This window comes from Lissotriton helveticus, chromosome 9 (assembly GCF_964261635.1).
Source record: "Lissotriton helveticus chromosome 9, aLisHel1.1, whole genome shotgun sequence".
Lineage (NCBI taxonomy): Eukaryota > Metazoa > Chordata > Amphibia > Caudata > Salamandridae > Lissotriton > Lissotriton helveticus.
Genome location: NC_136070.1, coordinates 788,921,725 through 788,937,381, shown reverse-complemented (window position 1 = coordinate 788,937,381; position 15,657 = coordinate 788,921,725). Strand labels below are relative to the sequence as shown.

The following is a 15,657-nucleotide window of genomic DNA, read 5'->3' as shown; positions in this document are numbered from 1 at the left end:
GCAGCACCACAGCCACATCCCGGCATGGCTCAAGAGGCCCTGTGCTCGCCCACCGTGCCACACACTGCCAGGCTTGCCTTCAGACTGAGTGCCTCATCCTCCCGCGATGGACGGAGGGAGGGAGCGAGGCTGCTGCCAAGCCGGCCGGGCCAACACAGGCTTCATTCACTGCGCTTGCAATTGGACCAGATGACACACTGGCCCCTCTGATCGCATGTCATGCGCTTCCCAGCATCAGACGCATTAAAAATAACCTGCACCACTGTGGTGGCTTTGGCACCCTCCGCCCCGCGGGCTTCAAGGCACCATGCTAACACGCCCCTCACGCCCGAGAGCTGCACTGCTCAGACCACTCTACCTGGAAGGCCCTCATGGCCTCTGTGCAGTCCTCGGCCAGGCTGGTGCATGCAGGATTGGCAGCACCTTATATCACCCCTGCGTCCTGCAGGTCCATCACTCCCTGTTCCTTCACATCACTCACTTCTTGCTCGGGTGCATGTAGGCATCGCAACAAGACAGGCGGATCGGACACAATGTGCATGTGATGGACAAGAAGCACACAAGACATCAGGGGTTCTTTCATTTAGTTGCTTCCCTAATCCAAAAAAGAACAAGCCTACGAGTGGTGTGCGCGCGCCACAGCGAGACATGTGGTTTCAATTATCGCACCTGTGTCTGGGCACGATAATTGAAACCACATGGCAGCGGTGCGCGTAATAGACACCAATAGGACATGGGCGGAGCAATGCGCCCGCCTTTGGCCAATTGCGTGCTGTCTTTGATAAAAAGACGCACATAAAGGCCAATAGCGTGGGCCAAAAGGAAAAGATTCCTGGGTCCGTTTTCAAACCCCCTACATGAGGTCTCTCGCTGCGCACTGCAACGCTAGGCGCAAGACCTAAAAATGATCAGGACAAACCACAAATTCCTTATTGCACTTGTTGCTCTGAAAAATTTCTGTTTTTTAACACAAACTTTATTGCATTTTGGTGATTCATAAGAGTTTCATACGTCATGGTGAACTGTACAGCTGCCGAGCAATAGAACAGACAGTTGACAGCAATAGTACAGTAATTATGTTGTTCACACCGCAAAGCAGAAAAAACATGGAAATTCGCAGATCAGTGTCGCTGGATTAGTGACATGTACAATCGTTAGCAACAAAGCAGCCATTAATGATGTTGAATAAGACAAGTTCGCCATTTACGTGGCCCACAAAAATGCAAACATAATAAACACCGTAACTCTGTAAAACCACCCCCTACCTCTTCACCAAACTTGTCATCGTAATAGTATGTCTCATGAGTGCTGTGCGAGTGAGTGAAAACACCTGTGTGGGGGTGAAACTTATGTGTTCCCATATCTCGAGGGGGCTTGGTATATGTCATGGTATGTCTTGAACAGAACATCGAAACCTGTGGCTCATAATGGAGACGCACCAGGCGTAACAGAAGGTTGTTTGTGCTTACTACAGACTTGTGGTACACGGGGATAGAGTGAGTGGCACCAGCAGGGAATGCCCGGTTACTCTACAGAACCCCTACCTAGCTGAGCTGTTGGCACTTCCCCCTAGGATGATGTCACCATCACGTGACTACAAAAGGGGGAAGTGCCGGAAGAAACATCCTGTTTTTTCTTTTCTGCAGTCTACGACCGCGTTCCTGGCTGTGCTGTTGGGGGCTTCCTGGACTGGTGAGTCTCCTTGTTCATTTATTTTTTGTTTGCGGCGGCCTGCTCTAGCGGCCGCCTGTGTTTTTTCTTCTCTGCCGTTTTTCCCCGCGCTGGCTCCGTTGTGGGGCTTCTTTATTACACGCGGCTCGCGTTAGCTGCCGTCTCTGTTTGGGGCGCTATTTGATACACGGCTCGCGTTAGCGGCCGTTTTCTATTGTTAGTGCTTGCTTGCTCACCTGGCTTGGGTTGGCCTGCTCCAGCGGCCGTTCCTGGGCGTTCTCCGGTCCGTTTTTTGCCCTGCTCTAGCGGGCAGGGGCTTTTCTGTGGAGTTTGGTGTCCTGCATGTTTTCAGGGGGCGATTTCTGCAGCTGGCTGGGCTTCTTATGCCGGCCCGATTTTTTTTCTCTTCCGACAGGTGTTCGGGTCCTCGACTATATCTGGGGTCCTTGTTGGGCTTTTTTGTCCTTGTTTTTGCCTGTTGGGGGTGTTGTTTGGACTTTTTGCTTCCGCTATGGATGCGGATGCTCCTTCTTCTGCGGCCCCTCTGGATGCCCTGCGCCTCCTTATTAATGAGGCTGTGGCTGCTGCTTTCCTGGCTAGGGACGCGGCTGGACCTCCTCCCAAGGTGCCTCGTGTTTCTTTGGATGCGCAGGCTGCTCCTGTGGATGACTTTGGTCCTGATGAGGATGAGGGTGTCAGTGGTCGTTTTGTTCAGGGTGCTGAGCTCACTGAACTGTTTGCCCATGTGAGGTCCAACTTGGGTTTTTCTCCTCCTGCGGATGCTGTTGTTGAGGATGACTTTTTTACGCAGTATGTCCAGCCTGCTCCGGACTCTTTGCCTTTGCATAGTGCTGTGCGCAATGTGCTGTCACACGTATGGAAGGAGGTGGACAAGTCTTCTTTTCCTCGTTTCCTGTCCAGGCGTTACCCTCTTGAGGGTTTTGCTGAGGAGTTCCCTCAGGCTGTGAAAGTGGACAATTTGATGGCTGGCCTTTCCTCTCAGGGTTTGGTTGTTTCTGAGGACGCCCTTCCTGCGGACGCTGTGGATAAGCGTGTTGAGGGGGTGGTGAAGCGTTCCTATGCTGCTTCTAATTTCTCTGTCCGGGCGACTGCGTATTCCAACTATATGGTTCGGTCGCTCCTTAAAGACTTCCAGTCTCTGTCTGTTCTGCTGAATGACGGCGAGGATGCCACGCCTCTTCTGTCTTTGATGGAGTTGCAGGTGCGCTACCTGTCGGACATTTCCTTTGACAATTTTGGGGCGGCGGCCGCTGCTTCTGGTGCGTCCATTGCTGCCCGTCGTCATCTTTGGATGCGTTCCTGGAAGGCGGACTCTTCCCAGAAGTCGGTTCTCCTTAAGTTGCCTTTTGAGGGTTCGAAGGTGTTCGGTCCTCAGCTGGAGGGCATGGTCAAGCAGTCGGCGGAGAACCGCAAGCTGGTGGCCCCGGTCCATCCTCCTTCTCGGGGGCGTGGATTTGGTTATCGTCGCGCTTTTGGGCCTCCTGCTCGTGGCGCTTCTCAGCCCTTTCGTGGCAGGGGTCGTGGCCAGGGGGCCCCTGGAAGTGCCAAGCCCTGGGCCGCTGCCGGTGTTGCCGCCACCGCTTCCTCCTCTTCTCAATGACTGTCTGCCTTTGCCCGTGGGTGGTCGCCTCCAGTGCTTCCGCGCCCAGTGGTTGTCTGTCCCGGACGCCTGGGCGGTTCGGACTGTTTCGGAGGGTTGCCGGATAGAGTTTTCCTCTCCTCCTCCTCCGGGTTTTGTACGGACTCCTCTGCCCCGTCTACCTCTGAGGCGAGATGTTTTGTTGGCCGGCGTGCGGCTCCTGTTGGAGAAGAGGGCTATTGTGGATGCGCCTCCTCTGGAGAGGGGCATGGGGTGCTACTCCATTCTCTTTCTCGTTTCCAAGAAAGACACTTCGGATCTTCGGCCTGTCTTGGATCTGAAGCGGGTCAATCGCTTCGTGCTCCATCATCCTTTCAAGATGGTGACTCTCCAGTCCATCCTGCCTCTGGTCCTTCCGGGTGGCTTCCTGGCGTCCCTGGACCTGATGGATGCTTATCTTCATGTTTCTGTCCATCCGGACGACCTGGGTTTCCTCCGGTTTGCTGTGGGAAGCCGGCATTATCAGTTCCGGGTGCTCCCGTTCGGCCTTTCCTCGGCGCCCAGGGTGTTCACCAAGCTGTTGGCCCCTCTGGTGGGTATTCTTCATTCCATGGGGCTGCTGGTTTTTCCTTACTTGGATGACTGGTTGATTGTCTCTCCTTCTTTTTCGCAGGCTCTGTTGGATGTGGACCGGGTGTGTCTTCTGCTGGGGTCCTTTGGGTTCCTTATCAACCGCAGGAACTCCTCCCTGGTGCCCTCCCAGTCCCTGAAATTCCTGGGGGCTCTCTTCAGAATGGACTTGGACATGGTTTTTCTCTCACAGGAGCGCCAGTTGACTTTGTTTCGTCACCTTTCCTGGCTTCTGTCCCAGTCCCGGGTTTCTGCCCGTCTCTGGTTGCGGAGTCAAGGGGAGATGGCGTCCACTCTGCATCTCCTTCCTTGGTCCAGGCTGCATCTGTACCCCCTGTTGCATCATGTCCTGTCGCACTGGGATCCTGCCTCCTTGGATTACGAGACTCTGATCCCTGTCACTCCGGGGATTCGGGCGGCTCTCCAGTGGTGGTTGTCCCCTCTCTCTCTTTCCCGGGGGTTCGATCTCCTTCCTCCTCAGTCTGTGGTCGTTTTGTCCACGGATGCCAGTGCTCTGGGGTGGGGTGCCGTTCTGGGTGCCTCCAAGGCTCGGGATCGGTGGTCCGGCTTCGAGTCCCTCCAGTCATCGAACTGGAAGGAGTTGAGGGCGGTTTGGTTGGCTCTTCTTTGGTTCGCTCCTCTCCTTCGGGGTCGGGCGGTCTCTGTGCAGACCGACAATCAGGTGGTTCGTGCTTATGTGAATCACCAGGGGGGCATGTGTCGTGCCCTGTTTCTCCTTTCCCGGTGGATCGGCCTGTGGGCCGAGTCAAATCTCTTGTCTCTGACGGCGGTCTATCTTCCGGGGAAGGAGAATGGGCCTGCGGACTCTTTGAGCCAGGTGTTCCCATCCTCGGTGTCCATCTGTCTGTCCCCGGTTCTATTCGATCTTATTGTCCTCCGGTTCGGCCTTCCTTGGCTGGATCTTTTTGCCTCGGAGGAATCCGCCCTTCTTCCTCGGTTTTGCAGCATCGTTCCCTCTCCGCTGGCATGGGCCACCGATGCTTTCTCGATTCCTTGGTCGAGGGGTCTGCTATTTGCCTTCCCTCCGTTTGCCTTAATTCCGAGGGTCCTCCGGAAGATTTGTTGGGATCGGGCGGAGGTTCTCCTGGTTGTTCCGGAGTGGTCTCGGCGGTCTTGGTACCCCCTTCTGCTGGCCTTTTCTGTTCGCCCTCATTGGAGGTGTCCCCTGTGTCCCTCCCCTCTGAGGGTTCCTCTTCTCGGCCTTGCCTCCCTGCGTCGCCTCCGGCTGGGGGTTTGGCACTTGAGAGGTTGAGTTTGCTGGATCTGGGTTGCTCGGTGGAGGTTGCCCATTGTCTTCAGCTTTCTCGGCGTCCTTCCACTTTGAAATCGTATGCCCGTCACTGGAAGAGTTTCTCTTCTTGGTGCCTTGGGAAGGGTCTCTCTTCTGCCTCCTGTGAGGCTGTGAGGGTATTGGACTTCCTCCGGGATGGTTTCCTCCTGGGTCTTGCTGTTTCTTCCCTGAGGGCTCAGTGAGCTGCCATTCTTGCTTTTCGGGGTTCCTCCGTTGCCTCTGTCTCCCCTTTGGTGGCTCGCCTTCTGCGGAGTTTCTTGCTTCAGCGTCCTGTCTCCCGTTCTCCTGTGCCTCCTTGGGACCTTCCCCTGGTTCTGCGGGCATTAACGGGTCCTCCTTTCGAGCCTTTAGACTCTGTGGCCCTGAAGTTCCTTTCTGCGAAGGTTATTTTCCTGGTGGCCATTACTTCTGGCCGGCGAGTTGGTGAGATTGGGGCGCTGATGGCCTCCCCGCCCTTCTTGCGCTTTTGCGAGGATAAGGTGATTCTCCACCCGAGTCAGTTCTTTCTCCCTAAGGTGCTGTCTTCCTTTCACTGTCAGGAGGATATTGTTCTCCCTGTGTTTTTTCCGGCTCCTGCCTCTCCTGAGGAGGTGCTCCTCCATTCTTTGGATGTGCTGAGGGCTCTCCGCATCTACTTGGATCGTACGGCTGCGTTCCGGAAGGTTGATTCCCTCTTTGTCACCTATGGCCTCTCGGGGCTGGGGCTTCGTCCTTCCTTGTCCACCTTGTCTCGGTGGGTCCGGGGTGCTGTGGTTGCCGCTTACGACTCTGCCCACTGTCCTCTGCCTTCCTCTGTTCAGGGTCGGTCGACCCGGGGCGTGTCGTCCTCCTGGGCCATGTTCAAGGGGGCCTCCTTAAGGGACATTTGCAATGCTGCCACCTGGGCTTCTCCCCATACTTTTGCTACCCATTACCGGCTTCAGTTGGGGATGGCGGCCTCTGCTGCCTTTGGGGCTCTTGTCCTTTCTGCAGTGCATGATGTTTGAAATGTACTGTTTTCTGTGAATTAAATGGACCTGTTTGCTTTCTCGAATCCTGTATGGTCTGTTTTTTTTGTCAATCACTGTGTGCTTGGGTATGGGCTCACGTATAAGGAATGGGACGGGGAGACAGGACGAGGAGGTAATGCCCGGTTACTCACCGGTAATATCCATTACTCCGAGTCCTGGTCTCCCCGTCCCATTCCTGAGCCCTTCCCTCCCTCCCTGGTTTGGGTTTTTGTTTGGGTGTTTGTGTGTTTCGTTCTGTTGTCTTTGGTATTTCAGGATGTTTCTTCCGGCACTTCCCCCTTTTGTAGTCACGTGATGGTGACATCATCCTAGGGGGAAGTGCCAACAGCTCAGCTAGGTAGGGGTTCTGTAGAGCAGACTAGCTGCTCACGTATAAGGAATGGGACGGGGAGACAGGACGAGGAGGTAATGTGGGAAAGATTATTTATCATCCACCTCCTAAGACTCAAAGGAGTCAAGCATGGGGCGCTTACATAAGTCCCAGTATTCCTCTCTCCGCAAGGCGCAACTTTCAGCCACACCCCAATGCATCCCGTCCTCACGCCTCTGAGAGACGAGGGGTACCACAGGGTCGTCCACCATCTCGTCAAGAGACACTTTGCCAATAATAGTGCTAAATCAGCAAAACGTGCTGTAACTCTGGAGCCTTTAGGTCATAGTTCCAGAATGAATTGTTCAGCAGTATTCCAGTGGTTAGACTCAGCCAGATCCGACATGGTGCTCCAATCGCTGCCCAGTAAGAAGACAGTGAAGGGCAGGCCCATAACATGTGTAAATGGTCTGCGTCTTGTGTGTGACAACGGGTTTGTTAAAAGAGTTGGTCCAGAACATGGAATGAGGTTTTTGTGGCATGAGGTATGCTCTATGTAATATTGAGAGTTATATAAATTTGAAACAACAGTTACGGGAAATTCTGCTGGGGTGTTCAATAAGAAAGGCCCATTCTTTGTCATGGAGACCACGCAAGAGGTCCTCTTCCCTCCTGGCCTGTAGGGAGGTCACGGGGGCCGCCAGGTGTGAACTCAAACCATAGTATAAACATTTAGTCAGATATCTACCTCGAATCATAATATGGATCTCTTGAATAAGTTAGTGGGTAGCTGGCTAGGAGCCACGGGATGCACAGTGTTTGCGGACGAATTGAATAATACTAGCATATGTCAAAAAGAGCGTTTCCAGTAACCCATGAGTCTGAGTAAATTCCTGGTGGCTCATGGGGGTTTGGTCCTCAAAGAGCGCACCATCTGTTGTGTGCCCCCCCCTGCTCTCGGGGTAGCAATCTCTTCACTGTTAGTATACCCGAGGAGGTGGGATGTTCGAGCCATAGTGTGTGAACGGGTCAGTATAGTTCAGGGCAGTTTTTCAGGATGTAAGAGCTATGCGAAACAGAAGTGGTTGTGGAGAGGCTGGTCTGGTACCCGGGAAGAGCAGGCAGTGTAATTGCCCCTGGTTAAGCTTGTGCAGTGTATTACTGATCTCAGTCAGGTTATGGCCTGCCAGCCAATACAATAGCCATTGTAACAGCCCTAACAAGCTTGAAGTCCCGGGCACCCATACCACCATCACCAGGGGGCTGTTGCATCTTGGGAAAACCAATCCCATGTCTCCCAGAGCCCCACATCAGATCAAATAATAATGAGTTTAACAATTTGAAAACCGGTGCAGGTTAACTACAGGTAAGTTGACAAAGTGATACAACAGGTGAGGCAGCATAACCATTTAAGTGAAAGTCAGACATCCTGCAATTTACAGGGGCAGTGTGACCCAAAAGCCAATTTGAGATTTGAGTGAGACAATCTTTTTTAAGAGGTTACCATCCAACAAATCTTTTGCCTCCCAGTATATTTTAATGCCCAAGTACCGAAACGTTTGGGGTGCAAACTGTAGCCTAGTAGACCCAAAAAGCAGAGTAGTCTCGCTATTGGTGTCCAAGAAGGAAAAAGCTTGCGATTAACTGTAATTGATCCAGAACCCCGTCAAGTCTCCAAACGAGGAGAGCAGTCCGGATACTGATGACAAGTCTTTGTGGAGATTTCAGATATACAATACCATGTCATTGGCATCCAGAAATATAGCGTGCATCATTGGACCTTGAGGAATTCCCATCTCTGTGTAGATTGTCTAATGTGCTGTGCCAGAGGCTCCAATGCTAGAACAAGTAATAGTGGCGAGAGCGACATCTAGGATCTGATAAAGATTGCGTGTGTTGAGTGAGGTATTACTGCATGGAAGAAAACCACATTGGTCTGTATGTATTAAATGTGGATGTAGAGGGAGGAAACAGTGCACTAACAGTTTACTTCAAATCTTATATTCGGTGTTTACCAGGGATAAGGGCCTGTAAGAGGACATGTCTTCCGGAGGTCGGCCTAGTTTTAGAAGAGAAGTTACTAGCGCATGGCTTGTGGTGGGTGGGGCAACAATCCCGCTTTCAACTCAGCTCTATAAAGCCTTTCGAATTGTGGCACCGGGCGTGTTGTAAATGTGGCATAAAATTCTATCGGTAGTACATCAGAACCCGGTGTTTTGCTATGAGTGGGATTGTCAATGGCCTGCCGTATTTGACCTGGAGTGAATGGAGCACCCAATGCCTCCCTGTCAGTGTCTGATACTCTAGGTATTCTCCAGGAATAAGCTAATAGCGGCTGGGTCAAAAGGAGGAGGGGTGTTCTAAAGATTGGCGTATAAATATTAAACGGCCTCATTAATTTCCAATTGGGTAGTTAAATGGTTATGTTGAGGCGTGAGCACTGATAAGATAGGCGTAGTTAGTGATGTTGGCCTGATCAACTGTGCTAGCAGTGCACTGGATTTGTCAGCTTTGGTGTGTGTTATCTGTGTAAGCTACATAATCAATAACTAGCATTTGTTCAAGGAGCTCAGCAGGATTAATTCTCACTTCTTGTAATTGAGCTGCATGAGCATCATCCTCGGCTGCAGACTGTTCAAGTCGGCCTAAACCAGTCTCAATGTGGGTAAGGTCTCAGAGGACCGTCTTCAAGACCCCATCAAAAGTACTGATGAACACACCCCTCAACACAACCTTAAATGGCTTTTATTCCACCAATGGTGATGATGTTCTGTCAGTATTTTCAACAAAGTATGTATCAATTGTAGTAGCCAGAGCATCTTTAAACACTATGTCCTCCAGGAGGTGGGGCTGCATACGCCAAGTAGGAATGGGGGCCAGAACCTGACCCCAGGATATGGTGTGTTCAAGAGCGCAACGGTCGGACTCTCGTCTTACCCAAGTACGACGAGAGTGACATTTGCATGGATGGATATAGTGCAAAGGTCCTGTCAAAGCATGTGTGTAATTTGTGCAGTGGTGAATAGAAGGAGCATTTGCCCATACTGTCGGTACTACTACACCAACCCCTCCAACCCCGACGATGGCGCGCGCATCCTCAGACGATGGATGGACAACTGCGCCAACACGTAAGCCCCGCTCAAAAAACAAACCCTCAAAGCCACCAGCAAGAGAGCCAACTGGTTCACCCCGAAACTTCTAGCATCTAAGCGCACCTGCCGGAAGTTGGAGAACATATGGCATAGCGAGAAGTCGCCTGGCAGCCGCGCAGCCCACAAAGACACCATCCACAACCACCACCACCTCATCAGGACCGCCAAGAGGACCTCCTTCAAAGACCGCCTTAACAACAACGCACACAACAGCAAGGAGCTCTTCAACGTCATGAAGGAACTCTCCAACCCCAGCTCCAACGCCAACGACATCCCGCCGTCACAAGCCCTGTGCGACTCCCTCGCCACCTTCTTCCACCGCAAGATCGCTGACATCCACAACAGCTTCAACCCCCGGACGACCCCTACAGGCCTCAACACGCAGGAACCACCACACCCCACCGACTACGACCCCCTGACAACCTGGGCCAATGTGAGCATCAAAGACACAATCAAGACCATAGGCACAATCCACTCCAGCTCACCGTCGGACCCTTTTCCACACCACATCTTCAACAAAGCCGACAGCTCCATCGCACTCCACCTACGCAACATCATCAACCTCTCCTTTGAGACCGCGACCTTCCCCGAGAGCTGGAAACACGCCGAGATCAATGCTCTACTGAAGAAACCCAAGGCGGACCGGAGCGAACTGAAAAACTTCCGGCCCATCTCCCTGCTTCCGTTCCCAGCTAAGGTCATCGAGAAGATAGTCAACATCCATCTCACCCACTACCTAGAAGACAAAAGCATTCTGGACCCCTCCCAGTCAGGTGTCCACAGCAACCACAGCACCAAGACCACCCTCATTGCCACCACAGATGATATCAGGGCCCTGTTGGACAACAGCGAGACAGCGGCCCTCATCCTTCTGGACCTCTCCGCCGCCTTCGACACCATCTGCCACAGCACACTACGCACACGACTCCACGACGCAGGGATCCGAGACAAGGCCCTGGACTGGACCTCCTCCTTCCTCTCCGGCAGAACCCAGAGAGTCTGCTTCCCCCTGCCTTCAAGAACAACTGCGGAGTCCCGCAGGGATCCTCCCTCAGCCCGACGCTGTTCAACGTCTATATGACGCCTCGCGCATGCATCGCCCGACAGTCACCCAGGCCCTAGTCAGCAGCAGACTCGACTACAGAAATGCCCTCGGAGCCCGACCAAGCTCATCAACACACTGCGAAGAATCCAGAATGCCTCTGCACGCCTGATCCTCGATGTCCCGTGCCGCAACCACATCACCCCCCACCTGAGGAACCTGCACTGGCTCCCTGTCAACAAAAGAATCTCCTTCAAGCTCCTGATCCACACACTCAAGGCACTCCACAAGACCGGCCCAGCCGATCTCAAAAGCCGACTCTCCTTCTACGTACCCAACAAGAAACTCCGCTCCGCAGACCTCTCCCTGGCTACCGTCCCACGCATCCGTAAAACTACAGCCGGGGGCAAATCCTTCTCCCACTGCGCCGCCAAGACCTGGAACACCCTCCCCCTCATCCTTCTTCAAACCGAAGACCTTATATCCTTCAGGAGACAACTCAAGACCTGGCTGTTCGACCAGTAGTAACAGCACCCCCTTCCTCCCCTCCCTTCAGCGCCTTGTAACCCTTGCAGCTATGTAGTGCGCTTTACAAATTATTTGATTGATTGATTGATTGTTTGAAGCATCAGATAGTGACCATCCTGTAACCCATTGTTGTAAGGCCTTGGTTTGTCATATAAAGCACACACTGGAGTGGTAAGGATCCAGCATTGAAGTCCCCTCCTAGTAACCAGGGATACTGTGTCCAGTCAGTGTGGACAGTTGATAAATGTGCCATAAATACATCCTGCACCTCATTAGGGTGATAGGCCCTGCCAAGTACCACTGTTTTTCTATCTAGTGTACCTCCTAACAAAAACATGACTACCATTTTCATCCACCCTAGTGTCTAAAGCTGCAAAAGGGACCCCAGCACCCAGACAGATTGCTGCTCCTAGTGCGAAGGCTGAGTAAGATGTATTGAACAGCTGTCCTCTCGATTTTTTATGCAATTTAAAAGTCTCAATAGTAGTGAGATGCGTCTTCTGTAAGTAAACTTAGTGCCCTCCATGCTCCACCCGTTGCACAATAGTAACACTCACAAAACCAGGAGGGAACGATGAAAGCACAGTCAAACAGTACCCCAAAACAAGATCCAGTGAAGAATAATCGTTCGACCAAAACTGTAAGGAAAAAGTTACAACAGAATAGCGGTGTGTGCAATTGCTATAGGCATGTGGTGTAGGACATGGTACAAACCAAAAGGGGAGGTCAACCGAGGTATGGCATGCTCCTTTTTACGGGGCCCCGGAATCCACATTGTATTGGTAGAATGGAATCATTAACTCTGATTAACAAACGAGGCTAAGCACCGACAGTGGGGGTGCATAGTCCTGTCCAGTGTCTGTATGCAAACAGTGGTGTCTGGAGTAACACAGTGGCATCCTGTGGGGGGCCTGTACATTGTCGATATCAGCAGTGAAAGAATGGGTATCTCCTCAGCCAGTGCTGTAGGGCGGAGGTCTGTCACTACCCTGAGCCAACACCCACAACATTTGTCAGAGGATGTCATTGGCTGTTTGTGATGTGACTAAGAGGAACAACACCATACTGCCGCGGACGTTGGAATGAGTATCAATGCTCACCGAGGAGCAGGACCTGATATTCTGTTGCTGTTGGTCTCTGGTGGAACTTGCCAATGCTAGTGTGTCTCCTTCCTACTGTCCAGGGTCTGCTGCAGGGTAGAAGCCACACCAGTCGGAGCGCCGGGCCACATCCATGGGGGTGCCTCCAAGGGGGGCTCTGAGCTTTAGGTTCCGGCTGCCCAGGTGCCTTAGGCCTCTGGGAATTGCTCCTTCTAATCCCACGCAGATTCCAGTGTGGCACAAAAGAGGGCGCGTTGGTTGGGGCTTACCTTTAGCCAGGCAGGGAAAATGAGTGCATATGTCGGCCCTTGGCCCTTTACTGTTGGTAGGAGGAGTACTGGCGTTGAACCGCAAGCGTGTAGTCCGGAGAACAACTATACACGTGCATTGTTCATAGTGATGGGTACATTCTCTCTGGCACTCTGGAGGAGGACATACAATCTCTGAAGTTTCATATATGGCTCAAGATTGAATGCCGGGCACGCCCGGAGGTGGGCGTTGCGCCTGGACCCTGTGCACCCTCTCAACCATGAACAGCTCTGATAGGCAACACAGCACCACTACACTCCGCAGCCAATTCTCTACATAATGAATAGCATTGTTGCCCTCCACATTTTCAGGCATGCCAATGATGCAAACATTATTACGGTGTGCACGTCCCTCAGCATCCTCTGCCCGTTCATGTAGTGCTGTGACCTGTTTACAGAGCTGGTCTATTTGCCAGTGCATCAGAGAAGATAGGGTCATTTCACTGGTCTTGACCCTATCAGTCAGCTTATGATGATCGTCTTTAAGGAGACTTAGGTCAGTAGTGGTGAGCCTATGTTCTCTAGCCACGCTGGAGTCACAGATCTCTTGCAGGATAACGTCCGATTTGTCCATTGGTGGGTGAGCCTTTATGGGAGATATGCATTCCTCTGTCATCATCATGGAGGAACTGTCTAATGCAGTAGGCTGAGAGTGTTTCAGGCTAAGCGTCTGTAATGTTTTTGTTCTATTGTGACCCATTGTAAACCTTGAATAGTGAGAGGTATTTAAAGGACTAAGGGACAACACAATGGTGGTGAGAAGAGTACATAAGGCTCCCCGCTGCCTCATATGTAGGAAAGCGGGTTGAAGGAACCAACTGCACCCTTATGATTGTTGTTGCCGCGTTGCGAGCCTTCACTCCTGGGCCGGTCATGCAGTGCCTATGGGGGAAACCCCTAATTAGTACTTAGAGCCCAATGCTGGGTAGCAGTTACTATAATCCATTACATCTCCATGCTGAGGTGGTAATCAGTATTTCTGAGGCCGTAGACTTACTGAAACTGGCCACTGCTGTTTCGATCCGCTCCTCGACGGAAGCAACAGAATTCTGCAATAACTCGCCACTCCACGAGTTATTTAGAGCAACTAGCGGAGAACATGCGGTAGGCTGCCATTTTACGAGCCCCACAATCACTCCTTCGGCAGACCTATGTCACCTTCCAGGCAGTACAATCTGCTCCCCCTGCCACGGGGTGTGTGGACCATCCGGCAGCATATCCCATCTCGCACGTGGGCTCCAGCGATGCTGCAGAAGAGAGGCCTGGTCGGCGCTGTAGGGCCGCATCCAGTATATCTGCCAAGCGATGCCCTCCACATCTCCCGCATCACCAACCCCCTGGGGCAAGCAGGTAGAGGAGTTGGGCTCTCGGGGGACTGGTCTACTTCCAAGAGTGCATTATATTGTTAATTTCCACAGTGCAACACGGTTATGGGGGATTCCCGGGATCAGGTCGGAAGCTCTTGAGATGCCCATCCGCCATCATCTGTGGTATTCCGCACCCCCCTGATGAACAACTTGTTAGTGTGTCAATGGGCCAGTCACTTGAGTCTGTGGGTAATGCTATGGATCAAATCCTGGGACGCAGTGGGACGAGAACTAACAATGTACTTGACTTTCCCTAACTAAACATGTTTAATTGGAAGCCTTGCAAGAACCGAATTATGTTTTATCTGAACTCCTTTGGTGGCTTACTAATGTTTAATATAAACCCCTTTATCGACCTTAAAATTTATAATGCAAATATTTTTGCCAGCATTGCATGGTTTAATGGAAAGTATTTTATCAATGTCCAACAAGACTTTAAAGGTTATTGAGAGGATATTCTTTTTCTCTGAAAGTCAGTTTTTCACCATTGATCATGGTCTTCGGTGCCAGTCATTGTAAGTGGGCTTGTTATACGTTACTTGTAGACTAATTATATGATTATCATTCTCTCCAGGACACCATGGTGATGCCTCTTCTGAACACTGTTCTCCATGACCCAGAATATTTTAAGCATCCTGAAACATTTAATCCTGGACATTTCCTCGAGCAGGATGGCTCTTTCAAGAAGAATGATGCTTTTTTGGCATTTTCTGCAGGTAAGTGCACAGAGACACTTGACAGGTCAAATCCGTTAAATCTCGTCGTTGGCTGCAAACCTTTATTTCCCCTGCAGGGTATGACTGACATTGAATCCCAAAATGTGTTGGATATCCAAAAAGATTCTTAACAGCCTTCCTGAAAGCATACAGTGGAGCAGTTCTAAATTCAGCCACACTCGTTTTTACTGGGTCATTTAGGAAGATCCCTGAAATATTAAAATCACAACAAAACATTTAAAACACTCAGTTTGCTAGTTACAGTCTCACTTAAATATTATCATGTGGGTACAAGGAATAACCAAGCAAGCATCCATCCCCATTATTCACATATTCATTTCAAATACCTGTGATCTTGATTCTTTAATGCAAGAACTGCAAATTCTCCAGCACAGAAACTATAGGATCCTCCAATTTTTATTTAATTGGGCCGAGCAACAGGGTCCGAAGACCCTTATCCAGAGCCACGCCTACCAAACCACCATAGAGCTTGCAACAGAAAGAGCGGTTAAGCTGATTTTTCAGTGAATTAGTCACAAACAGAAAGCACAACTCCAATTGTTTTCTTTACAATAATCCTAAGAAGTCACCAAGAAGGAAATTTCCTTGCCTCAACTTGTTAAACAAAACAAAAAACTGGTTCCTTCTGTAGTAACGTATTCTTAGTTTCTAATGTACTTTATACATGTCATGAAAATTACATTAATCATTAATGAAGGAAACACACAAAGACAAAATGGTACACTGAGTTCAGGCATTGAGTTATGTTGAGTCCTATGTAGAAAGACACCAGGAGCCAGGATGTATATTTAGGTCTTCTTTATTAGCCTTCAGTTCAGGTTACATCTGTTTTGACTCCAGCCAGCCTAGTGTGGTACCAGCCCACCAGGAGCAGCCTGCCTAGCTGCTCA

The 15,657-nt window shown here is 51.1% G+C and overlaps 1 protein-coding gene across 1 annotated transcript in view; it reads left to right on the top strand.

Moving 5' to 3' along the window:
* LOC144781872 (cytochrome P450 2C19-like) overlaps positions 1–15,657 on the top strand; it is a 303,887-nt gene that overhangs the window by 212,149 nt on the left and 76,081 nt on the right. Inside the window, exon 8 of the mRNA XM_078660916.1 lies at positions 14,605–14,746. Coding sequence (XP_078517042.1) covers positions 14,605–14,746 — 142 coding nt within the window. The remainder of the gene's footprint in view (positions 1–14,604; positions 14,747–15,657) is intronic.